At 40.2% G+C, this 22190-nt stretch overlaps 8 protein-coding genes across 8 annotated transcripts; 7 read left to right on the top strand and 1 right to left on the bottom strand.

Moving 5' to 3' along the window:
* Window positions 1-246: 246 nt before the first annotated feature.
* On the top strand, window positions 247-2561 carry GCK72_009029 (uncharacterized protein; the record flags this gene model as incomplete). The annotated part of the gene is made up of 5 exons (XM_003099482.2): window positions 247-264; window positions 316-784; window positions 830-945; window positions 1815-2283; window positions 2329-2561. 5 exons carry the CDS (start codon window positions 247-249, stop codon window positions 2559-2561), a joined length of 1305 nt encoding a protein of 434 aa, XP_003099530.2.
* A 376-nt stretch (window positions 2562-2937) lies between these two features.
* On the top strand, window positions 2938-3790 carry GCK72_009028 (uncharacterized protein; the record flags this gene model as incomplete). The annotated part of the gene is made up of 3 exons (XM_053727175.1): window positions 2938-2955; window positions 2998-3466; window positions 3555-3790. 3 exons carry the CDS (start codon window positions 2938-2940, stop codon window positions 3788-3790), a joined length of 723 nt encoding a protein of 240 aa, XP_053586752.1.
* Window positions 3791-5168: 1378 nt separating this feature from the next.
* GCK72_009027 (uncharacterized protein) lies at window positions 5169-8768 on the top strand (the record flags this gene model as incomplete). The annotated part of the gene is made up of 5 exons (XM_053727174.1): window positions 5169-5327; window positions 5995-6486; window positions 7202-7462; window positions 7511-7756; window positions 8385-8768. The coding sequence occupies 5 exons, from the start codon at window positions 5169-5171 to the stop codon at window positions 8766-8768; spliced, it is 1542 nt and encodes a 513-aa protein (XP_053586751.1).
* Window positions 8769-9672: 904 nt separating this feature from the next.
* On the top strand, window positions 9673-12953 carry GCK72_009026 (uncharacterized protein; the record flags this gene model as incomplete). The annotated part of the gene is made up of 4 exons (XM_053727173.1): window positions 9673-9761; window positions 9810-11004; window positions 11496-11698; window positions 11747-12953. 4 exons carry the CDS (start codon window positions 9673-9675, stop codon window positions 12951-12953), a joined length of 2694 nt encoding a protein of 897 aa, XP_053586750.1.
* Window positions 12954-13917: 964 nt separating this feature from the next.
* GCK72_009025 (uncharacterized protein) lies at window positions 13918-15081 on the top strand (the record flags this gene model as incomplete). Its single annotated transcript, XM_003099422.2, has 1 exon — window positions 13918-15081. One exon carries the CDS (start codon window positions 13918-13920, stop codon window positions 15079-15081), a length of 1164 nt encoding a protein of 387 aa, XP_003099470.2.
* Window positions 15082-17432: 2351 nt separating this feature from the next.
* Window positions 17433-18409, top strand: GCK72_009024 (uncharacterized protein; the record flags this gene model as incomplete). Its single annotated transcript, XM_053727172.1, has 3 exons — window positions 17433-17627; window positions 17683-17791; window positions 18261-18409. The coding sequence occupies 3 exons, from the start codon at window positions 17433-17435 to the stop codon at window positions 18407-18409; spliced, it is 453 nt and encodes a 150-aa protein (XP_053586749.1).
* A 1505-nt stretch (window positions 18410-19914) lies between these two features.
* Window positions 19915-21009, bottom strand: GCK72_009022 (uncharacterized protein; the record flags this gene model as incomplete). The annotated part of the gene is made up of 2 exons (XM_003099484.2): window positions 19915-20059; window positions 20825-21009. 2 exons carry the CDS (start codon window positions 21007-21009, stop codon window positions 19915-19917), a joined length of 330 nt encoding a protein of 109 aa, XP_003099532.2.
* GCK72_009023 (uncharacterized protein) lies at window positions 19940-20941 on the top strand (the record flags this gene model as incomplete). The annotated part of the gene is made up of 2 exons (XM_003099479.2): window positions 19940-20043; window positions 20809-20941. The coding sequence occupies 2 exons, from the start codon at window positions 19940-19942 to the stop codon at window positions 20939-20941; spliced, it is 237 nt and encodes a 78-aa protein (XP_003099527.2).
* Window positions 21010-22190: the final 1181 nt, after the last annotated feature.

Here is a 22190-nt window from a genome sequence, read left to right as displayed (position 1 = left end):
TGAAAATTCAGCATTTTAATTCAAAAAACTTTGCGCCGCTCAAAAAATGGTGGGATTTGTCGTAACGGTGTTTTGCAGACTTTGAGAACTACCGTAGTCCAGAAAACGGCGGGAGGTTTGAAAATTAGTTTTTATTGCTTATCTTTAGTCTATTATTGCTATTGCTCATCTTTATTCACGTTTCAAGTTATTATCATATTTCTCACATCTACCGCAACTTTCTAACACTTTCTACTCGCCGAAACAATGGAAGACGAGGAAAAGGTAACTAACTCTGAAAAGGTTACGAATTTATATTTTTAAACGAGGTTTTAGACTAAAAACACGTCCCAACATGCCGCAGAAGGTGGAGTCCTCGGAGCAACCAAAAATGCGGCTCGCTACGTTGTTAAAACCGGCGGAAGAAAATCGAATATCGTGAATGTTTACGACAAGGCTGCCATATCGTCACGCGGAAACCCGAAATGGTTCGCGAGAATCGATAAGCCACATGGCAATGTTCAATATCATCATGTGAATGTGAACAAGGCGATTACCGGTGTCCCAGATCCACACATTCCGATTTCTCAAGCCACTGCACATGCTGCTGGAGCAGCAGGATCAGTTATGAATGTTGTTAACAAAGTCGCTCCGGCTCTGGCTGCCGTTTCGGTTGTTGTCGAGACAGTTCAATTCGGCGGCGCTGTTTTCAAAGACATTGAAAACGGTTCCACCAGAAACACACTTCAAAAAACAGTATCTACTGCTGCGGCGACCGCTGGAGGAATGTCTGGATTTTCTGCTGGTGAGCTTTTTTCTCTTTTTCATCACAATTTTTTCAATTTCTCAGGCGCTGCCATCGGAACCGCCGTTCTCCCGGGTATCGGAACAATTGTTGGCGGACTTTTTGGTGCAATCTTTGGAGGTGCCACTGCAGGAGCATGCGCTGAAGAAGCCAGTGAGAAAGTTTTTGATTCGATTGGTCTTGGAATCGATCATCCGAAGTGCGAAAAGTGCGGACAAGAATTCGAACGACATCGATACAAGGAAGGACATCAGAATTTGTGCCCAAATTGTCGTTGAAACTATTTTTGTAAAACTGTTTTTTTAATCTGTTATTAATTTTTTTTTAATAATAAATTGTTGAGCCGGAAAATTAAAAACCACCCTTGAAAAATTTTCTTCGCTAAAAAATCGGTGGGATTTGACGTGACGGTGTTTTGCAGACTTTGAGAACTACCATAGTCCAAAAAACGGCGGGATATTAGAAAATTGGTTTTTTTTCTAGTTCATTTGCGCAATATTTGCTCATTTTTTACTTTTGTCACAAATTTCGAGTTTGTTTTACTCCTTAAAATGATAAAAAACATTAATCGAGGATTCCAACCTTTCTGAATTATACTTCAAATAATCAATAGGACCAAATCTGGAATTCCACACTTCTAAACAACAAAAAAAAAAACTCGAGCTTCGCGTCTAGGAATCAACGAACGTTGCCGGACGTCGACTGTGCTCTATAAGGTTAATGTAAAGAAAGAGAGAGTCGAATTTCGGGCGCACCGGTAGCACAGTGGTAGTGCTGCGGAGGCTTAATCTGTAGACGGTGGTTCGATTCCACCCTGGTGTCACCGATTTTTGACAAACTCTTTCTTACAACCTTTCGTGCGAAAACATCAACCCTATGGTCCGATGAAGGAGCAAGATCTCCAAATTTCTTATATGAATACATCTACGATACGCACTAAAATCGAGGATTCCAACCTTTCTGAATTATACTTCAAACATTAAAAAGGTAATTAATTCTTAAATTTTTAAAATTTCAAACGATTTTTCAGACAAGAAACGTTTTCCAACATGCCGCTGAAGGTGGAGTCATCGGAGCTTACAGAAATTCTGCTCGCTATGATATAAGGATTGGTGGAAGAAAATCGAATATCGTAAATGTTTACGACAACGCTGTTAAATCGTCACGTGGAAATTCGAAATGGTTCGCGAGAATCGATAAGCCACATGGAAAAGTTCCATTCTACCATATCAATGTCAATAAGGCGATTACCGGTGTCAAGGATCCACATAATAAAATTTCTTCTGAAACTGCAAAGCTTGATGTTGGAGCCGGACGAGTTTTGAATGTTGTTAACAAGATGGCTCCGGCGATGGCTGTCGTTGCGGTTGCCATCGAGACTGTTCAATTCTATCGCGCCGTTGCCAAAGACATTGAAAACGGTTCTACCAGAAACACACTACAAAAAACAGTGTCTACCGCTGCGGCGGCCGTCGGAGGATACTCTGGATATTCAGCTGGTGAGCGTTTATTATTTTTTCTCTACAATAAAACATCATTTTCAGGCGCTACAATCGGAACAGTATTTCTCCCGGGTGTTGGAACCATGGCAGGTGGACTTTTTGGTGCAATTTTGGGAGGAGCCGGTGCTGGAGCGTATGCTGAAGGAGCTAGTGAAAAATATTTCGATTCGGTCAGCCTTGGAATCGATCATCCGAAGTGCAAAAAGTGTCGACAAGAATTTAAGCGGTATCGATACAAAGAGGGACATCAACAATTGTGTCTGAAGTGCCGTTGAAAGTATTGTTGTAAAATTTATTTGTTTTTTTGTCTATTGAATTTAAAATAAATTATTGAGCTAGAATATTTTTCCGTCAGGTTATAAAGTATACTTCACTTCAATTTGAATATTTTTCATTTACTTTCCAGCGAAAAAACCGTTGAATTTTATAAAATTCAGTGAAAGTTTTTTTTTTGAAAAAAGTGCATTTTGACGTGACGGTGTTTTGCAGACTTTGAGAACTACCGTAGTCCAGAAAACGGCGGGATGTTTGAAAATTAGTTTTCCTTGCTCATCTTTAATTCAAAAATTAATTTTTATTCGCTTTTCGCCAGTTTTCAGCACATTTCTCACATCTACTGCAACTTTGTAACACATTCTACTCGATAAATCAATGGAGGACAGCGAGAAGGTAATTTTATTCTACTTTTCTTCAAACATTTTCAATTTTCAGAGCAAGAACCCATTGCACCATGCAGCCGAAGGCGGAGCCATTGGAGCTGCGAAGAATGCAGCTCAATATGCGATTCAAATTGGAGGAAGAAAGTCGAATATCGTGAGTGTCTTCGATAAAACCGTCAAATCGACCAGAGGAAATCCGAAATGGTTCGCGCGCGTCGATATGCCACATGGAAAAGTTCAATATCCTCATATCAATGTGAACAAGGCGATTACCGGTGTACCAGATCCACATATTCCAATTTCTGGAACCACCGCCCATATTGCTGGTGGAGCAGGTGCTGTTTTGGATGTTGTGAACAAAGTGGCGCCTGTTTTAATGGTCGCATCGATTGCTCATGATGCGTATCAAATTGGAAAATGTGTTGCCACTGACATCGAGAATCATTCAAGTAGAAACACAATTCAGAAGACAGTAACGACGGTGGCAGCGACAGGTGTTGGTTTCGCAGGATGTGGTGTAGGTGAGTGATGGAAATTTTTGAGAGAAAATGTTGGATTTTTATCGATTTTCGCGCTAAAAGTCAGCTAACAAAATATTCAAATTTCCAGGCGCTGCGATTGGAACAGCAATCTTCCCAGGAATCGGAACATTGTTTGGAGGTCTCATTGGAGGAATCGTTGGTGGTCTCGGCGGTGGAATCGGAAGTGAGATTGCCTCAGAAGTCGTTTTGGAAACCGTCAACTACGATATCGACGATTGTTACTGTGAGAAGTGTGGGAAATGGTTCCAACATAGAAGATATCAAGAGGGCCCATCGCAGAAATATTGTCATGACTGTCGTTGATTCTGTAATTTTTACCTTGTTACTGTTGATATAAATTGTTGATTTTGTTTTCAGTAGTATATTTTTTGTTCTTTTTCAAATTGAAATTTCCAGCTTTCTCTGTTACTTAACACTCTTTTTTATAGCAACAATTATTGGAATAACTTCATCAGAGGCGCCGTGTACTCTACTAGTTTATAGATTTTCATGAATTACAGCAAATCTATCTGCTGCAATTGAAAACTGATTATTCCGTGAGTACGAACATCGATTAATGGAGTTGTGGTCGGAAGAAGTCGGGAGAGGGATTGCTTTTAATCGTCTTTAAAAAAAGTTGTTCAAAATGTGAAAAATAGAAAAAATAATAATTTTTCATCCAATTCTAGCCAAAAAAGACCGACGCATTGCAAAAACTGTTGTATTCTAAACATATTTTTTAACATCATAATTGGATTACATTTTATTTAAATCATTTTTTCAGGGCAAACATATTAAATTCATAATTGAAGTTAGCCTGAACTACAAAATATCGGAACAGTGAACATTTATAAAATGAAATCGTGAATTTTACAACAGAAAATCTATCAATATTCCTGTTGATTTTCCAAAATTCATTTAATTGTTTGGTTATCTTTTTTTCTTATAAAGTCGAACTTCTTTTAGAAAATGATCAAGAACTTTATGAAAATCGTCGCATTAGTACTGTCGACCATTCTTAATACACGGTGTTCTTACAATTGCGCTCTACTCAAACTCGGAAAAATAAGGTGGGAATTGAGAGACGCAGAGAAATAGACACATTTTTCAAGGGAATTTTGGTGGGGCGCAGTTGTAAGAACCCTGCAGCGCCAATAAGAAAATATATTTCGCATCTTTGCTTGAAAAACAAGTTTGCCACTTACTCGGCGATGTTCCCACCAATTCTGAATAAAGATTTCTTCTTAAAATTGTGATATTAATACATATTGCAATAATCATGTTTGTGTAAGACTACGGTTTTAAAACGTTTTTTGGTTACTGTAGTCACAATAATCTCATAAGGTGCATCTCTTAAAAATTAAAAATTTTCAGCTATTGTTGAATACATCTACATCTCAAATGTTGGTGATCATAGCTCATTTATTGCTTACTACAAAGAGCTGTGACACCCCGGAAAAAGTTCAAGAATTTTAGAAACCACGTAAATACTTGGCGATTGAGGATGTCATGTTAAACGTTCCAGAACTTTTTTCCAGAAATGAATGCTCATTTCACACTTTCCACAAATTCTTTGTCTCTCTCATAATTTGTAAGAAAAAGTCGGATGACGTGAAAATCTAGATTTTCTCCGTTATCTTTGATCCGAATCTCCCCCTTCTCACGAGGAAAAAAAGGTTGTGAAACTGATCGATTTTTAAAAATGTATCGATCAGTTCACATTTTTCCCACCACGTCGTCGATAGACTGTTACGACAGTAAGAACAGAAAACCAAAGAAAGCGAGAGCAGTCGAAGTGAGAATGGATCGATATTTCAAATTGAGACAAACGTTTAGCGACTATTTGGATACAAGAGATGGAGTGAGTTGTTATGGGGGCGGGGCGGGGCCACGTGGCATGGGTTAGATAGGGGGCGGGGTCAAGATGGTTGATCCTATGACTACAGTACCGCTCAAAAGGTTATCAACATTTGCTGTTTTCAGTAGAAATTGTCCAACTTTGAGAGTGTGTCATGGTTATTTTGATTGTCAAACCCAGTAAGTTTTTTAATGAATCAAACAGATCAAAGCTAGAGCTTCATTTTTGTAGTTGACAACTTTTTTGAACGGACACTCCCTAGCAAGTTACACATCGACAAAGTAATTTCTCCCTCAAATCGTCCCATTTCAGTGCAAAATAAGGCGATTTTCAAGCTGTCGTCTTAAAATGGTCATAACTCTTTAGGGAGTGTCCGTACAAAAACGTTGTTAACTACAAAAATGGAGTTCTACTTTTAATTTATATGATTCATAAAAAATCTACGTGATCGGTACTGTTTATGTATACACAGGGGTGCGAGACGGAAGATCTGCAACGAAAAGTTTTGAATTTACCGCGCCAGTCGCGTTGCGTGTGCGTTGCGTTTTTCATTGAAAGAACTTGGCTCTCAGCCAAGTCTGTTTTTGGCACCGTGCCAACTGCTGAGCGACGGACCGCGTTTACGCGACCTTACATTTTGCACACCTGTGTGTATTTGAATGTCTTCCAGGGTTCCACCCAAACGCCACCAACACCGATCTACTATCCGCCAATCTCCACAATGACTGAAGATGACAAGAAACGATTCACTGTCAAAAAAATCACAGAAGAGGAGCTGGAAATATTTGATCTACCCACTGATCATTTTAGTCCAGTATACTTCCTTGAACCAGAATTCGAGCTCCGTTGGTACAACAAACCGGATGCACTTTGTGGCAGATTCCAAAGGGATTGTGAAGCGGAGGCAATGTCGAAAATGGCTCAACGTCTTCTGGCACTCTTCATAAAAATGGAAATGCTGGAGTCGGTGGCGTTCAAATATGACGATATCCGGGCGATTCGTGTCTATTTTATGGATGATCGAGAGATGGCTAATGATCGATTATTGACGATTCTGGATAATATCTTCAGCACGTCGATGATTAAATTGGGACAGTTTTCGGATAAGATTTCGGTGGCAGTGGATTATGAATTGAGAGCGTTTATGAGTGATCAGAAGAAGGTGGGAACGGTTTTTTGTGGAAAATGTTCTGGGTTCTAGAAGCGTGGCGGTCGCGACGTCCTATAACTTAGCGGCGACTGACCGTGACTTATATCAGTGGGAAGCTGAGAATACGCTGATTTCAAAAATATATTCAGTTTTTGCTCTCGAGGTCTGGTCTTCAAGAAAAACGAGGTCAAAGTTTGGACTGCTAACAAGTCATTACCTTACCGACGTATGAAAAATATCGGCGGCGTGGTGTAGCTTTGACACTATTTTTCTCGAATACTGGGCCTCGACGCCAAAAACTGAATATATATTTGAAATCAGCGTGATTTCAGCTTTCCAATGATATAGGTCACGTCCCATAACTCTACGGTGACTTTTACTTGTGAGCCATCTTTTCCAGTTTAAGAAAAACACGGTGCCAGGCAGATTACGTGTGCCTTGTGACATGAGGATACTTAAGATTTTCGGGTCAATCATACTCACTGAGTATCGACTCCGAGCTATGTTAACGACGATACGCAGCTGCATTGCGAAGGTGCGGAAATTCTAAATTTCAAGTTTGTGAAAAGCAAGATTAACCCATGCTCCCCACGTAGACGCAGAATACCATGAAACGTTTTCGGGCTAGGGCGACCATTAAGAATACGGCTGCCATCGTGACAATTAAGAATTTTTTGATTCATTATAAGTCAAAATATTCTCAAAATCTAAGATTTTCTTCTCTCAGGCCAAACGTCTCGTCCTTGAAACAATGCTCAAATACCCGGAATTCGTTCCCGACTCTTGGGGTGGAGAATCAGCGATTCTGAAGTGGAAGGATATGAAAGAAGCGGATGTTAGAAGACGTGAAGCCGATGCGAAGGATATGATTGAGAATGAGAAAAAGGAAAGAGAAGAAAAGTTTAAGAAAGAGGAGGAAAAGGTGAAGAATGAGGAGGAAAAAACAAAGAAGGAGAAAGAACGATTGGAGAAGGAGGAACGGATTAAGGTAGAGTCATTTCAGTTGTCAGTTGGCTTCATTAGAATTCATTTTCAGAAAGAAGTCGAGGAGGCGGAGCGTAAGAAGAAAGAAGAGAAAGAGAATCGTCGGAAGGAGGTGAAGAAGAATCGAGAGGAGCGGCGAAACGCGGATCAAACGAGAAAAGATAAGAAAGAAGTTGGTGAGGAGAAGACGGCATTCGAGAAAGGAATCAAGGATTTGTTGGGTGGGGGGAATAAGAAGAAAAAGGATGAGAAGAAGAATAAGAGAAAGAATAAGAACACCAAGACGACGGAGAATACGGTAGGTGATGATGACCTAGGAAACCAAGTACTGGGAAAGCTAGGTCATTCTATATTAGAAGTATGAGAGAATCATGAAAACTGTGATGGCGGCATAGAAACACAAGCGTTGGATAAGTTAGGCCACTGAGTCAGCTAGAGCTTTTGAGATGAAAACGTATAGAAATCGGAAAAATAGACACGTTTTAGATAGGTTTTAGGGTTTTCTAGAATGTTAGCTGGAACCGTGGTCTAGAAACCGGAACAAGCGAAAACTAGGCCATTCCCGGGTACGGACGCAGACTGAAAACGCGTATTTTTGTGGAAATTAATAAAGTAATAAAAATTATGGCCTAGTTCTTCTGAACTTGATCCATTAGACCACGCTTTTCCAGTGGCCTAGAAAAACAAAGTGAGAAAGCTAGGCCATATACGATAAGCAGCTTCACAGCCGTTGGATTTCTAGGCCATGACTCCCACGTTTCACTGTATTAGCACGGCACGCTCCTTACAACCGCGCTCTGCTGAAACCAAAAAAAAATTCGTGCAAAATGGAGAGACTCAAAGAAAAACATTTTTCAAGAGCATTCCGGTGAAGCGCGGTTGTAACATGTGTGTCGAGCTAGTATGTACCGTGCTTTTTTTTCCAGAAAACCAAAGACTTTTCCCACGAAGAGCCGCCAACTCCACCGCCACATCAACCTGTCCAACACTCTCCAAAAACGCCACCAGTCCCTCTCCCCCTGGGAACCCAGCCACTACCACTACAACCACCACAACCACTTCCATCTCCACATCTTCCCACGTCTTCAAATGCGCCTGGTCAACCACGTCAACACTACCAAACTCCTCCACGGAAACGGTTGAGTATGGCAGAAGTGGGTCACTTTTTGAGCGGACGAAAGAAGAAAGAAACAACGTCGGCGGAGAGAGTGAGTTCTGGAAACTCGATGGATCATATCAGTAAGCATCCGAAAGGTGCTGGTGGTGGAGGAGGAGGTGGATTGTTCGGACGGAAGCATCATAAGAAGTGAAATGTTTTTTGGAGAAATGAAGAAATATTGCAAAGAAGAATGATATTTCATGTGAATACTATTGAGTTTGAATAAATTATTTTCTCCATTTCGTACCTACTGCTAATCCTAATCAGAACCACCAGAATCAAAACCGTCAAATCTATGTCTAATGAGTTTAGGTTGATTGATTGATTTATTTGAAGGACTCACACCACTTATACAAGTAAGAACAAAAATAAATTGTTACAATTCAAAAGTTGGAGTACTTAAGCGAAGCCATGTTTTAGTCAGTTCTGATACCAGTTCTATTTCCGACAGCATTAGATAGAGGCATCACAGTTTTTGAACGCTTTCTGTAATCAGAACTGTCCAAATCAGAACTAGAACTTGTGTAAATCGGAACCAACTGACATAGCAGATCTGCAGTTCCGATTCTGGAGGTTTTAATTTGTACAAAGCTATTCCTGGAGCCATGCTAACCGTTGTGCAACATACCGTAAACCTTTGATACAACGGCATGTTGTTAAATTTTCAACTGTCTCCCAGAGAACTTTTGGGGCTTTTGAAACTCTTTCAACTGATTTTCTTTACCTTATACATACCTGCGAGGGATTGTAGAGTGAATGCTCTTCACTTGGTCATAGCAACACAATTTTAAAAAAACCTAGCTGACATCTGGCATCTATGAACTAATTGATCCATTGTTCGTTCACTTAGTACTATCGAATCATAATTATCTGTCTCATTGCACCTATCTACAAATTGAATCTCACAGACACTATTGAGCCTGGGAAACCAAATGTCAACATACTCTACCTACTGCTGCACACCTGCCTTCTGCTGCTGGGAAAAGAAATTATCTGACTGAGGATAAGACACTCCTCGACAACCTCTTCTTTCATTCATTGTACTCTGCCCCGCAATGGCTAACGTCGTCTCCTCTTTCCCTCTCCTTCGTCTACCCGAGAAGGCTTTAACGAAGACCTTACAATGCATGATTCCAATCGATCGGTAAGTTTTCAGCTCACTTTGAAAAGATTTGATGGAAGTTGGTTTCAGATTTGGAATCTCATGGTGTTCCAAACGGACTAAACAAATTATAGTAGACATGAAGATGAAAGCATGTTCATTGAGAGTGGACATTACACGTTTCATCCTTATAACTTGTTATTTCCGAGATGATAACAAGATAGAACTTTCGATTATACCGGAAAGCATACCAAGACATTTTGTTGGACTGCCTATAAAAGTGAGAGTCAGCGAGGGAAATTGTGGACTAGTGGATTTTGTTGAGTATAGTTCTAGAAATGAAGATGAAGAGAGCGAACGGTCAGCAGGCTCTGATTTTGACGACGACGAAGATGAATTTGATGAGTGGGATGATGATGATGATAATGAAGATGACAATGATGTGAACGACAGTGAGGATGAGCGAGAAAGTGAGACAGGTGTTAGTGATCAAGATTCGGAGGACACTAGTGAATCTTCTTCTTCTTCTTCTTCTTCTGATTCAGAGGATTATTCAGATGAAGAAGACGAAGTTAGACCAGTTCACTGGTATTTAAGGGCAGACGACGTCAGGACTGTTATTGCTCATTGCCTTGAAGTATACCACAAATCGCAACTGAGCTTTGTGTCGTTTTTGGACAGAGCAGATATGTTTCCCATTGATTATCTGCGTCAAACGTTTACCGGATTCAATGCCGTAGACCATTCAATTCTTATGGACAGGGCAGAGGATCCTCAGTTTGCACATCAAGTTGTGCGCCTCGCTTTACCAGCCAAAAAGTTTAACGCGTCTGCATTCATCTTTGAAAATACGGAGTCTCTTCATAAAGTTCTCATACAAAATTATGACTTCATTTCGTTACAAGAACCACTCATCCGGAATCAGAGATTGATAGTCGATGACCTAGTGATGACCAACTCTGCAAACATCGAAATCGAGGATGCTTTAATTTCGGACAAGGACTTGAATAGGTTTATAAAACACTGGATCCGGGGTTCCAATTCACGGATGAAATACATACTATTGACAAGACGTGGAGATGTTGGTTTCAATAAAGACACGATTTTCAAAGGAATCGCTCATCAAGAATTCGAGGAAGGAGTTGTGAGAGAGGTGAAAGTGACTTGCTTTTTGGGATTCAGAACTATCATAGTCCCATCGGGATTCAACTTCACTCGCAACGATCACACGGAAGCAACGATTCGAATTAAGAATAGGCGAGGACGTGCTGCGCTGGAATTTATTGTTTGGGATTAAATTTATTGTATTTCTCTGTTGCTATTTCTATGTTTTCTGAATAAAGTTTTATGATTTTTTAAATGAGCTTTTTTCCTGGTGCCTCATAATCTGAATTCAATATCCGCAGAGACAAGACTTTATTAGCATGAATTTGAGTACTCAAATAAGTATTCAGCACTACGACCTATTGGGCGCATACTAGCACCTTGGTACTCTGCCAGGCATCATCAGTTGAACAGCTCTGCTACAATATAGCATCCTTAGCCTTACGCCTATCCATACTATGTGTACGATAAATCGGAAATTGAGAGTGAATGATTTTAGAGCAGTAAGAACTGAAAGTAGATGACTGTTACATCTATCATCATTATTAATTGCTATGTGGTTTGCATATTACTATCGAATCATCTGTCTCATTGTACATATCTACAAATTGAATCTCACAGACCCTATTGGATCTGGGAAACCGAAAGTCAATACACTCTCCTTTCATTCAGCCATATCCTGCACACCTGCTTTCTGCTGCTGGGAAAAAAAGATTAGCTCTACTGGTACCAGAGGACAAGACACTCCTCGACAACCATCATCCATTCATTGTACTCTCCCCCACAATGGCTAACGTCGTCTCCTCTTTCCCTCTCCTTCGTCTACCCGAGAAGGCTTTAACGAAAACCTTACAATGCATGACTGCAATCGATCGGTAAGTTTTCCGCTCACTTTCCAAAGATTTGATGAAAGTTGGTTTCAGATTTGGCATCTCATGGTGTTCCGAACGGACTAAGCAAATTATAGTAGACATGAAATTGAAAACATGTTCATTGAGAGTGAACATTACAAGTTGCATTTTGATAACTTGTTATTTCCGAGATGATAACAAGATAAAAATTACGATTTGGCCCGAAAACATACCAAGACATTTTGTCGGACTCCCTATGAAAGTGAGAGTCGGCGAGCGAAATAATGGACTAGGGGATTTTGTTGAGTATATATCTAGAGATGAAGATGAAGAGAGCGAACAGTATGCTGGCTCTGATTTTGACGACGACGAAGATGAATTTGATGAGTGGGATGATGATGATGATAATGAAGATGACAATGATGTAAACGACAGTGAGGATGAGCGAGAAAGTGAGACAAGTGATAGTGATGGAGATTCGGAGGACACTAGTGAATCTTCTTCTTTTGAATCAGAGGATGATTCAGAGGATTATTCGGACGAAGAAGAAAAAGTTAGACCAGTACACTGGTATTTAAGAGCAGACGACGTCAGGACTGTTATCAATCATTGTCTTGAAATATACCCTAAATCGCAACTGAGCTTTGTGTCGTTTTTGAGACAAGCGGATATGTTTCAAATTGATTATCTGCGTCAAACACTTAACGGATTCAATACTGTAGGCCTTTCAATTTCTATGAACAGGGCAGAGGATCCTCAGTTTGCACATCAAGTTGTGCGCCTCGATATACCAGCCAAAAAGTTGAACGCTGCTGCATTCATTTTCGAAAATACGGAGTCTCTTCATAAAGTTCTCATCCAAAACTATGACTCCATCTCGTTACAAGAGCCACTCATTCGGAATCAGAGATTGAAAGTTGACGACCTACTGATGACCAACGCTTCACGCATTGAAATTGAGAATGATTCAATTTCGGACAAGGAGTTGAATAGGTTTATAAAGCACTGGATCCGAGGTTCCAATTCACGGCTGAAGTACATGTTATTGAGTAGACGTGGAATTGTTGGATTCAATAAAGACACGATTTTCAAAGGAATCGCTCATCAAGAATTCGAGGAAGGAGTTGTGAGAGAGGTGAATGTGACTTGCTTTTTGGGATTCAGAGTTGTCCAAATCCCGTCGGGATTTAACTTCAGCCGACATGACCACACGAAAGCAACAATTCGAATGAAAAATAGACAAGAACGTGCAGCGCTTGAATTTGTTGTTTGGGATTAAATGTTTTGTATTTTTTATGTTGCCATCTCTATGTTTTCTAATTGGATAAAGTTTTATGATTTAAAAAATTAACTTGTTTTCAAAATTTCGAAACGCATATTAACATACATTTCAGCATTATTTACTGATTATCGGTATCGAACTACATGTTTCATACATCTATCGAACGACTCACATGTTAGCCCAAAGAACAATGAGTTACTGCTGTACCTTCTGGTGTTCCATAATCTTTCCCGTCGACTACCAAGAAGGCTCCCTCCAAGATGCCAGCAGTATTATGTTAAATAGTTTGTTTGCCCTCATCTGTCTCAACAGATAGTGTCATCTGCCATTTATGAAGTAATTGCTTCATTTTTCATCCACTTATTATCGAATCTTCATTATCTGTCTCATTTTACTTATCTATCTACCAACAATCTAATTGCTCTATTGGTCATTTAAATATTACTGTCGAATCAGCGTCATCTGTCTCATTGTACCTATCTACAAACTGCATCTCACAGACACTATTGAGCCTCGGAAACCAACAGCCAACACACTCTTTTTCTATTTATCCATATTGCTGCATACTTGTATTCTGCTTCTGGGAAAGAGATTAGTCTATATGAACAAGTCGATAAGATACCCCTCGTTCACCATCATATTTTTATTGTACTCTGCCCCACAATGGCTAACGTCGTCTCCTCTTTCCCTCTCCTTTGTCTACCCGAGAAGGCTTTAAAGAAGACATTACAATGTATGACTGCAATCGATCGGTAAGAACACTCTCCTAAAAAAACACTTATTTCTATGCTCTCCTCATTTCAGATTAGGTGTCTCCTTTTGCTCAACAAGAAGTAAAGAAGCCGTTGTGAATCTCAACCTAAAAGCTGACTCAGTTTCTTTGGTCGTTGAGAGTTTTATCGAGATTACGTTTTATTTTCAGCCCAACAGCAGTTTAGAACTCAAAATTTCACCAGAAAACATGAGAAGTGGTAATTTGAGAAATGCTGGTGTCCCACACAATGTCCATTTTCATTATGAGAGCTTCAAGTCGAACGATTTCGTAGAGTTCACCGATAATTTGTTTGATGAAAGGGAACATCTACATGACCCCGATTCGGATTTCGACGACGACGAATCCGAAGGAAGTGAGGATGAGGAAGATGGAAGGGAGGAAGAAAATCAAGGTGATAATTTGATGGAGGACACGGATAGTGATAGAGATGAAGAAGATTTGAATGAGCAAGAAGAATATAGACGAGTTGCTTCTCGTGAGAGTGAGAGTGACGAGGTAGACGATGAGGACGAAGACGATGAACAGGAGTCTGAGGAGGAATCAGAAGATGCGGATGATGAGGATGAGGAAGTTGACGAAGCACCGAATCATTATTTCCAAGTGTTGAGGGCCATGGACCACACACCCGTACCACTTCAAGATTTTGAGTGGAACTTGTCAGTAATCGACGTCAGGACTCTTATCGATCATTGTTTCGAAGTATATCACATGTCACAAATCAGCGCATTCTATGTTTGGAATGGATGCGAACAGCTTGATTTTGAAGTGATACGTGAAACAATAAGAGGATACAATATATTACAGTTTGAAGTCAGAACTGAAAGTTATGCGTTTGCACGTGATATGATGAATCTTCAAATTCCGGTCAAAAGGTTGGAAATCAACGCTTTGTGTTTTGAAAACACATTATCACTTCACAAAACGCTCATTCAAAACCATGACGTCATCTCTTTGAATGAGCCGGTTGTTCGGAATCACACGTTGATAGCTGATGACTTGCTGTTGATTAATTCAGCATTCGTTGAAATCTACGATGCTATAATTTCTAATAAGGAATTGAATAAATTCATGAAGCATTGGATTCTAGGTTCAAATCGAAGAATGAAGCACATCATTTTGAGAAAAATTGGAGATGCTGGTTTCAATAAGGACACAATTTTCAAAGGAATCAGTCATGAAGAATTTCCGGAAGGAGTTGTAAGAGAGTGCAAAGTGCTTACGGGCGGAGCATTTGTAACTGTGAAGATCGCATCGGGATTCAATTTCTTCCGTGAGGATCACACGGAAGCAACGATTCGAATGAAAAATAGACGAGGACGTGCTGCGCTTGAATTTATTGTTTGGGACTGAATTCTGTGTATCTCTTATCGAATCAATGTTTCGAATACTACTTCTTTGTTATCTTCATACTTGCAAACCGGGCCGAAACGGGCCGACACGGGCCGACACGGGCCGGCGCGTAACTCGCTTCAAACTCAATATTATGAGCTCAAAAATATACCAAAATGTAGATCTCAGCGAGTTCTATGTCCGTGACCCACTACGGGCCAGATGGCTATTTGTTATTGTGCCGCGGGCCGGGAAAAAGTGCCAAAAAACGCGAAAATGGCCAAAAAAGCCATTCTAGCCCGGCCCGCGGCACATTACCGAATAGCCATCCGGCCCGTAGTGGGTCACGGAGATAGAACTCGTCGAGATCTACATTTTGGTATATTTTTCAGCTCATAATATTGAGTTTGAAGCGAGTTATGGGCCGGCCCGTGTCGGCCCGTTGCGGCCCGGTTTGCAAGTATGGTTATCTTATTCCATATGTCTTTTGTTTTAAAGTTGATTTTAATAAATTTTTGATACATATGACATCTAAATCAATTTGAGCAAACTAATTCAGTTTTAGTCTGACCACAAGCTCCAAACTCGATCTTTATATCAAAATCCACCGTGTGTGTTCTGACGGGTTAGATTATTTATATCTAGAAGTTTTAATGCGAGAAAATTAGGCTTCCTGTGTTAAATCAGAGCAAAACTTTGAAAGTTCATAACTCGGCTGAAAGTGTCGGGCGGATTTCAAAAAGTTCAAGAATGTCTCTTGAGATAATTCTTAACTCATTCTGACAGTTTCATCCAAAAAAGCACTTGCATGGTCTCGGAATTCCCTTGTAAACCCACTGCTACCTCCATGAAATGACCCCATTAGCATCTCTCTTCACATGTTCCATAGTTGCTCTACTGTCGAAAAAATAAAGTTTCGACAAGGATTTTCAAAAAAAAATTTCGCGGGCTGGAACACGCAAACGCATAAAGTTGTTGGCGGAGCTTAAACTGCAAGTGGCGCGGTTCTTAATTTGGAAAAAACAACTGGAATTAGAACCGCGCCGCTTAATTAAGCTTGCAGTTTAAGATCCGCCCACAACTTTATGCGTTTGCGTGTTCCAGCCCGCGAAATTATTTTTTGAAAATCCTTGTCGAAACTTTATTTTTTCGACAGTATTTTGAATTTCACTTGAATCTTTTTTCTTCTGATACACCACTTCCTGACTCATTTTATTGTCCTTCCCGATTCCTTTTTCTACATTTATTTCGAAACTATTTCGCATGTCAACACAAAACAGAGATCGATCACGAGGTGTTTTCGTATCGAATCGCTCTGTTCTGTGCATGTGTTCCCACCAACAATATATTCATGTCAACGTGTTGCTTGTATCTGTGGTTTCTTTTCCTCTCGAAAGAGTCTCGATCGTTTCATTTTTCGTTGTTTTATGGGCAGCTTCTTGGTTTCCTAGTATTTTTTTGCTATGATTTCCGAATTATTATAAAACGGAATTTTTCTAGATTTTGCATTTGTAGTTCTTCTTCGATAGCAACCTTTTTATTATAGTATTACCAACATTTCTGACCAATTCTTGTTTAGTGTCGAAACCGGGATCATATGGTTTAGTCATGCTTTTGACTCAAATATATGTTCCATGCGGACCTTGAATGAGGCGCTGCGGTCGCCTCGCGTGCCGCAGTGATTCTCCGCTTGTTTTCTGTAAAAGTTCCACTATTATCGGTTCACAAACTTGTGTTGGGGGGTGTTAAAGACTCATCCAATTTATTGGGATTTTCGCAGATTCGTCTTGTAACTGAAAAAGATCAAATGTCGTGTTTTTGAGCTTTGCAAGTCTGAAAAGAACTGCAAACTATATTTTCCGCTTCGAGACCATTTCATGCAAATTAGGTGAGCCTTTAACAGCCACCGGTACAAGTTCGTGAGCCGATAATAGCAATAACTAGAAAGTTTGACATTTGGCAAAGTTTTTGCATCTACCGTAACCATACTTGCAAATTTACAGCCCGGCCCGGCCCGAAGGCCCGGCTTCAAAAACAAGGTACCTATTTTTTACCAAATTTTTTGAATTTTTTTGAAATTTTACATTAAAAATTTCAATTTTTTGATGAATAACTATCTTTTGATTGAATTCCGAAGTATAGTCAAAAATTCGACATTTTTGGGAAAAAATTCAAATTTTTGTTCAAAATTCCAGTTCAAATTTTTCAGCCGGGCCGGGCCTTGGAAATTCTCGTCACGGCCCGGCCCGTTGCAAGTGTGACCGTAACCGTAATGTATTAGTAGAGCACTCTGGATTCCAGCATTACCTATTTGCGTTTCTGGAAATCCACCAAAATCTCTCTCACTTAACATCATCATTCCAGAATCCGCAATGCCCGCACAAACTCCACTCAAAAAAGCTCTCATCATCACGTCTTTCATCCTATCCGCAGCTTCCATCTTCCTCTGTTTCCTTTCCGAGCACTTCTACAATGTCTCAATCAACGTGACACTCTCCATCTTCTATTCAACTTTCGCATATTTTGCGAGACATCGCAGAGGCTTGATTTTGCTCGCATTCATCGAGGTAATACTATAGTTTTCGAACGTTTATCATTATTTACCCAATAGATATATTTCAGCTTGCCATCTTCACCCTTGTACTCTGCATGGTGGGAGCTGTCTTCATAGATGGAGAAGCTATGAAAGTCGGACAATTCGAGGAATGGGTTCTCTTCGGAAGCTTCGCTGGTAAGACTGCTTAAACTGACAAGGGAATGTCATCGAGTCCGTTTGGAGATATGCCACGACACGCTTCGTACAACCGCGCTCTACCAAAACCAAAGAAAATTGCGTGCGAAATTGAGAGACTAAGAGAAAAAGAGACATTTTCCAAGGGAGTTTCGGTGGAGGGAGCGGAGTTGTAAGAACTGTGCTGAGCTAATATATCATTGGAAAGCTGAGAAAACGCTGATTCCAAACATATTTTTTAGTTTTTGGCCTTGAAGTCTGGTATTCGAGAAAAACAAGGTCAAAGTTCTGGAAAATGTCAAATTATTTTTACCTCGTTTTTTCTCGAATACCAGGCCTTGCGGGCAAAAATTAAATATATATTTGGAATCAACGTTTTCTCAGCTTTCCAATGGTATAGGTCACATGTCATATCTCCAAACTGACTCTATTTCCTAGTGAGATTCAAAATAATTTATTTTTTTTAAAGGTCTTATTTTCCACTTCTCATTATTTTGTGCCAATGGTGTCGACGACGATGAAGAGGAGCCACACATCGAGGAGAGATACCAACGACTCGTCCATTTCACACCAATCGAGCCAACTATCGCAAATGAGTACGCAGGTCCAATGTTTTGATTATTTAATCGTACTTTCCTGTGCTCTTTTTCTTCCATTTTTCAAATAATCCGTTTACATTTGTATTCTCATTCATCACTCAGTTGCTTAGTTGTAAATAAAATTCTCTGAATAAAGTTGGCTGCAGAAAATTCTTCAAAGCACATTTCAAACAATCATATTTCTCAAGTTCTGACTTTTCCTCATAAGTATGAGATAGTTTTTAACCCGAACTGCTGCAGTTGTAGAATGACAGGAGTCGGAATACATTTATTTATATGGAAATCAGAAGTTGGAAACCGGAATTCTCAACAATGCGGTCACTAAGCCTAATTAGAATCGTCCGAATCTGAACTGGTATCAATCAGAACCATCCGGATGAGAACTGCCTGCTTGTTAGAACTGCAGAAAGACCTTCCAAAGTTGGCTATTTTGCACTGAAAACAGCGAATATTGATACTCCAGTAGCCGTTTTGAAGAAAAAACTGATTGAATGTTCAATATTTTATTATCGTATTTTAAGTGAATTCTTTTAGAGGAGGCTCCAATGATAATACCGCTGCCGATTTTCGATCCAGGATAGTTTGCGGAAACAGCAGAGGCGAGGATGGCAAATGGGAAGATGATAAATGTAAATGTTCATGATTCTGGAAATTTACTGTATTAGAATGTTAATGAGATTTTAAATCAGCCCGATTGAGTTTAGTAGTGATCGGCATTTTTAACATTTTAACGAAAAAGAAAAACAAACTCGCATTGACAAAATTATTAGGATTGCGATGTACACTGGCCGTTTCACAGAAACTTAAAGAAAACGCTCACCTCACCACTGACGCAACTTGTTGAATCGTGAAGCCTTTTGTTTTCCGAAAAGTTTTTTTATAGGTTTCCGGGAGGTTGATTACAAAAAATCAAACTCCGAATCAATAAAACTGTTGATCTGCAGCGATTGCTGCAAAGACGAGAAGATCAAACTCCAAACTACGGTATTATTAGTTTTGTATCTATTTGTCAGTGAAACCTAGATGAAGCGACTTTGAGATCGAAAGATCAAATGAGATAGAATCTCGAACTTTCTTTGGCATATTTCGAGTAAACTTTTGTTGTCAGTATAAAAAGTTATGAGGTTTCTGGAACGCAGAATCACAGGAGGTGTTGGCAATACTGTTTGTGGAAAACTCTGAAAAATAGAACATTAATTACTAACCATTGTTCGGATTAGTCGGTAAAACGCGTATAATATACCGGAGAACTTGATATACCGTAAAACTTCATTGTAACGAGTATTATAAGGGCTCTCCCTCTATGCACAGAATTCACGGCTATCATTCACTTGGTACTTTCAGTCAAAAAATTTAACGGCATTCTTTTGTAATACAGTTATTATTACTGTAACTAATGAGGTACATGTGCTCTTACTTTTCTCTACTTCTTCTTACTCTACACCTGTAGTAATCAAGCTATTTCAAAACAAACAAGTAATTGATATGCTGACAGATTCATGACAAAGACAACAAAGTAACTAATTATTCTTTGGTGGATCCGATGACGATGGCTCCTCCACGTCCTCCACGTCCACCACCACTGTATCCTCTGCTTGGGCAACGGTGTCCGGAGACGGCGGCGATGGCGAAGATGGCAAAGAATACGACGGTGTAGAAGTTCATAGTTCTGGAAATGTGAAGTGAGGAGTTGAAAATGCGCTCTACCGCACTACTAGAGCGCATTCCCCAAAAAAATAAGGCTTACCTTGATTCAGATTCAAATGACAAAATCGTGACTTCTCTCCAAAATGGATGCTGGTTTTATAGAAATGTCTACAGAGGAGAATCAATAAAACTTTTGATCTTTGTCGTCAACTTTTTTTTTGCATTTTGCAACAAAAGATCACCCCCGCGTTTTTATGTTCAGGTTGAGTTTTGTATAAATACCCGAAGATGTTGGATAGCGGGACATGTCAAAAGTCTTTTTCCACTTTTTCTAGCTTACGCAAATCGTGTTACAGAAACCCCTCTTACCGTACTTCAAGTTCTTCTAGCTACGGTATATACATTAAACCTTTCTAGATCACGACGTTTCAAGTTTGTCTTGAATGATCTTTTCCAAATCCCAGCCTGGGGGACTAGTTTTTGAATTGGTGAGCTAGAAATCTTGAATCGTTGTTAGCTTTCTTGTATGCTTAACTTTACCTTTAAAGATTGCCGACCTAGTTCTAGTTTGTGTTACTGAACTATACCTAGAGTGACTTTCCCAATACCGTAAATCCTCCCGATCTGACTAGTCTGACAGGCTTAGTCTAGTAGCTCGCTGGGCGAGTTAGTTCTATTATGTACTATAGCTACCGTACTATAATTACAGTACCCCTTCTGATACCGTAGTCCCTCTCTTCCCCTCCACCCTCTTCATCTCTAAACTTCCAGAACCATGAACGTCTACTCTGTCTTCTTGTTCGCCATTCTCGCCGTTTCTGCCGTTTCGGGACACCGTTGCCGTGGAGGTTCATATGGAGGTGGACGTGGTGCTGGAATCATCATCGGATCCAAGAAGGAATAATTATTCTCGAAGATCATCATTGATTTGCCTGTCGTTGGTGTTGACTGAATTAATGAATTTGTGAACATTATATAGAACTTTGGAACTATTAAGAATAGAACAGCAATCACAAAACGGGTTTAAAGGACAATGGAACAACATAAGCGTAACTTGTTCATGAAAGTTTTGAGTTTGCAGTTTGGCTACTGTAACATATGCAACGGTGCACGAACCACAGTACTCTTTTTATACAGAGGATACTGTAGTTAATTACGGGTACTGTACAACGGGACAGTAAGAGCGCAAATTTAGACTTTTCAGCATAGATAAACTTTAAAAGAGCCTCACGATCTTATTTGTCGTCCCGCTTTTCCAAAATTTTTTGGGCGCTGGGACCAACTAACCTTCTCAACTCATTGGTCTCCAATTTCACCCTCAATAAATCCATCGGCTACGAATCCTCGAGAATCTTCCCCCCAATCGAATCGAATAAAATCATCGTAAAACACTATCAAATTGCACCGCTTCTCCGTCCCCACACGTCGACCACGTGTTTTGTGAATTACGATGTTATGTCCTCTGGTGGCGGGAGAAGGGACTTATAAAACCATTTATTACATGGTGAGAATCAACAACTAAGAGTTCTCTACGTCTTATATAGGCAGATCTTCTTGCCACGTGTGACCTCAGGGCTGGACGTTCACTAGGCTAGGCCATTGCTAGTTCACGCCACAACACCTCCCTTTCTTTAATGAAAGTCCATTTGTCTACTGTCTTGAATCTTCGATTCTTCCACGACAGCCGCTGCCCAGACTCCACAGCTTTTCTTCTTCGGGACCCATGTCCGCATCATTGCTTCGATCCTCTGATCTTCGGCCAACGATCTTCAGCAGATGACATTTCCATATGCATCTCTCAGCTTCCACACGAAATCTACCATTCGAAATCGGTGCACGAGTACCTCGATCCATCTTCACTCGGCGCTGCTGCTGGTTCTTCTTCTTCTACTTCTACTGCTACTGCTTCTACGGTTTCTTCCTTCTGGGCGATCCGATGATCCTGAGCTCCTCGCTCTCCTACCCTTCTTACCGCTTCTCTTTTTTAACGATGTTGTCCATCGGGATCTCTTTGCCTCTTCCTTCTCCAAGACGCACCAGCCAACGTTCCCGTCCGACATGCCAAGCCCCCGGGCGTCGGTTCGTTGATCTCATCCTGATCGCCAATTGTTATGTCTTCTGGTGGCGGGAGAAGGGACTTATAAAACCATTTA

The sequence above is a fragment of the Caenorhabditis remanei genome, chromosome III (assembly GCF_010183535.1).
Source record: "Caenorhabditis remanei strain PX506 chromosome III, whole genome shotgun sequence".
NCBI lineage: Eukaryota > Metazoa > Nematoda > Chromadorea > Rhabditida > Rhabditidae > Caenorhabditis > Caenorhabditis remanei.
The sequence above is the reverse complement of the archived record's forward strand: the minus strand, read 5'-3'. Positions and strand labels throughout refer to the sequence as shown.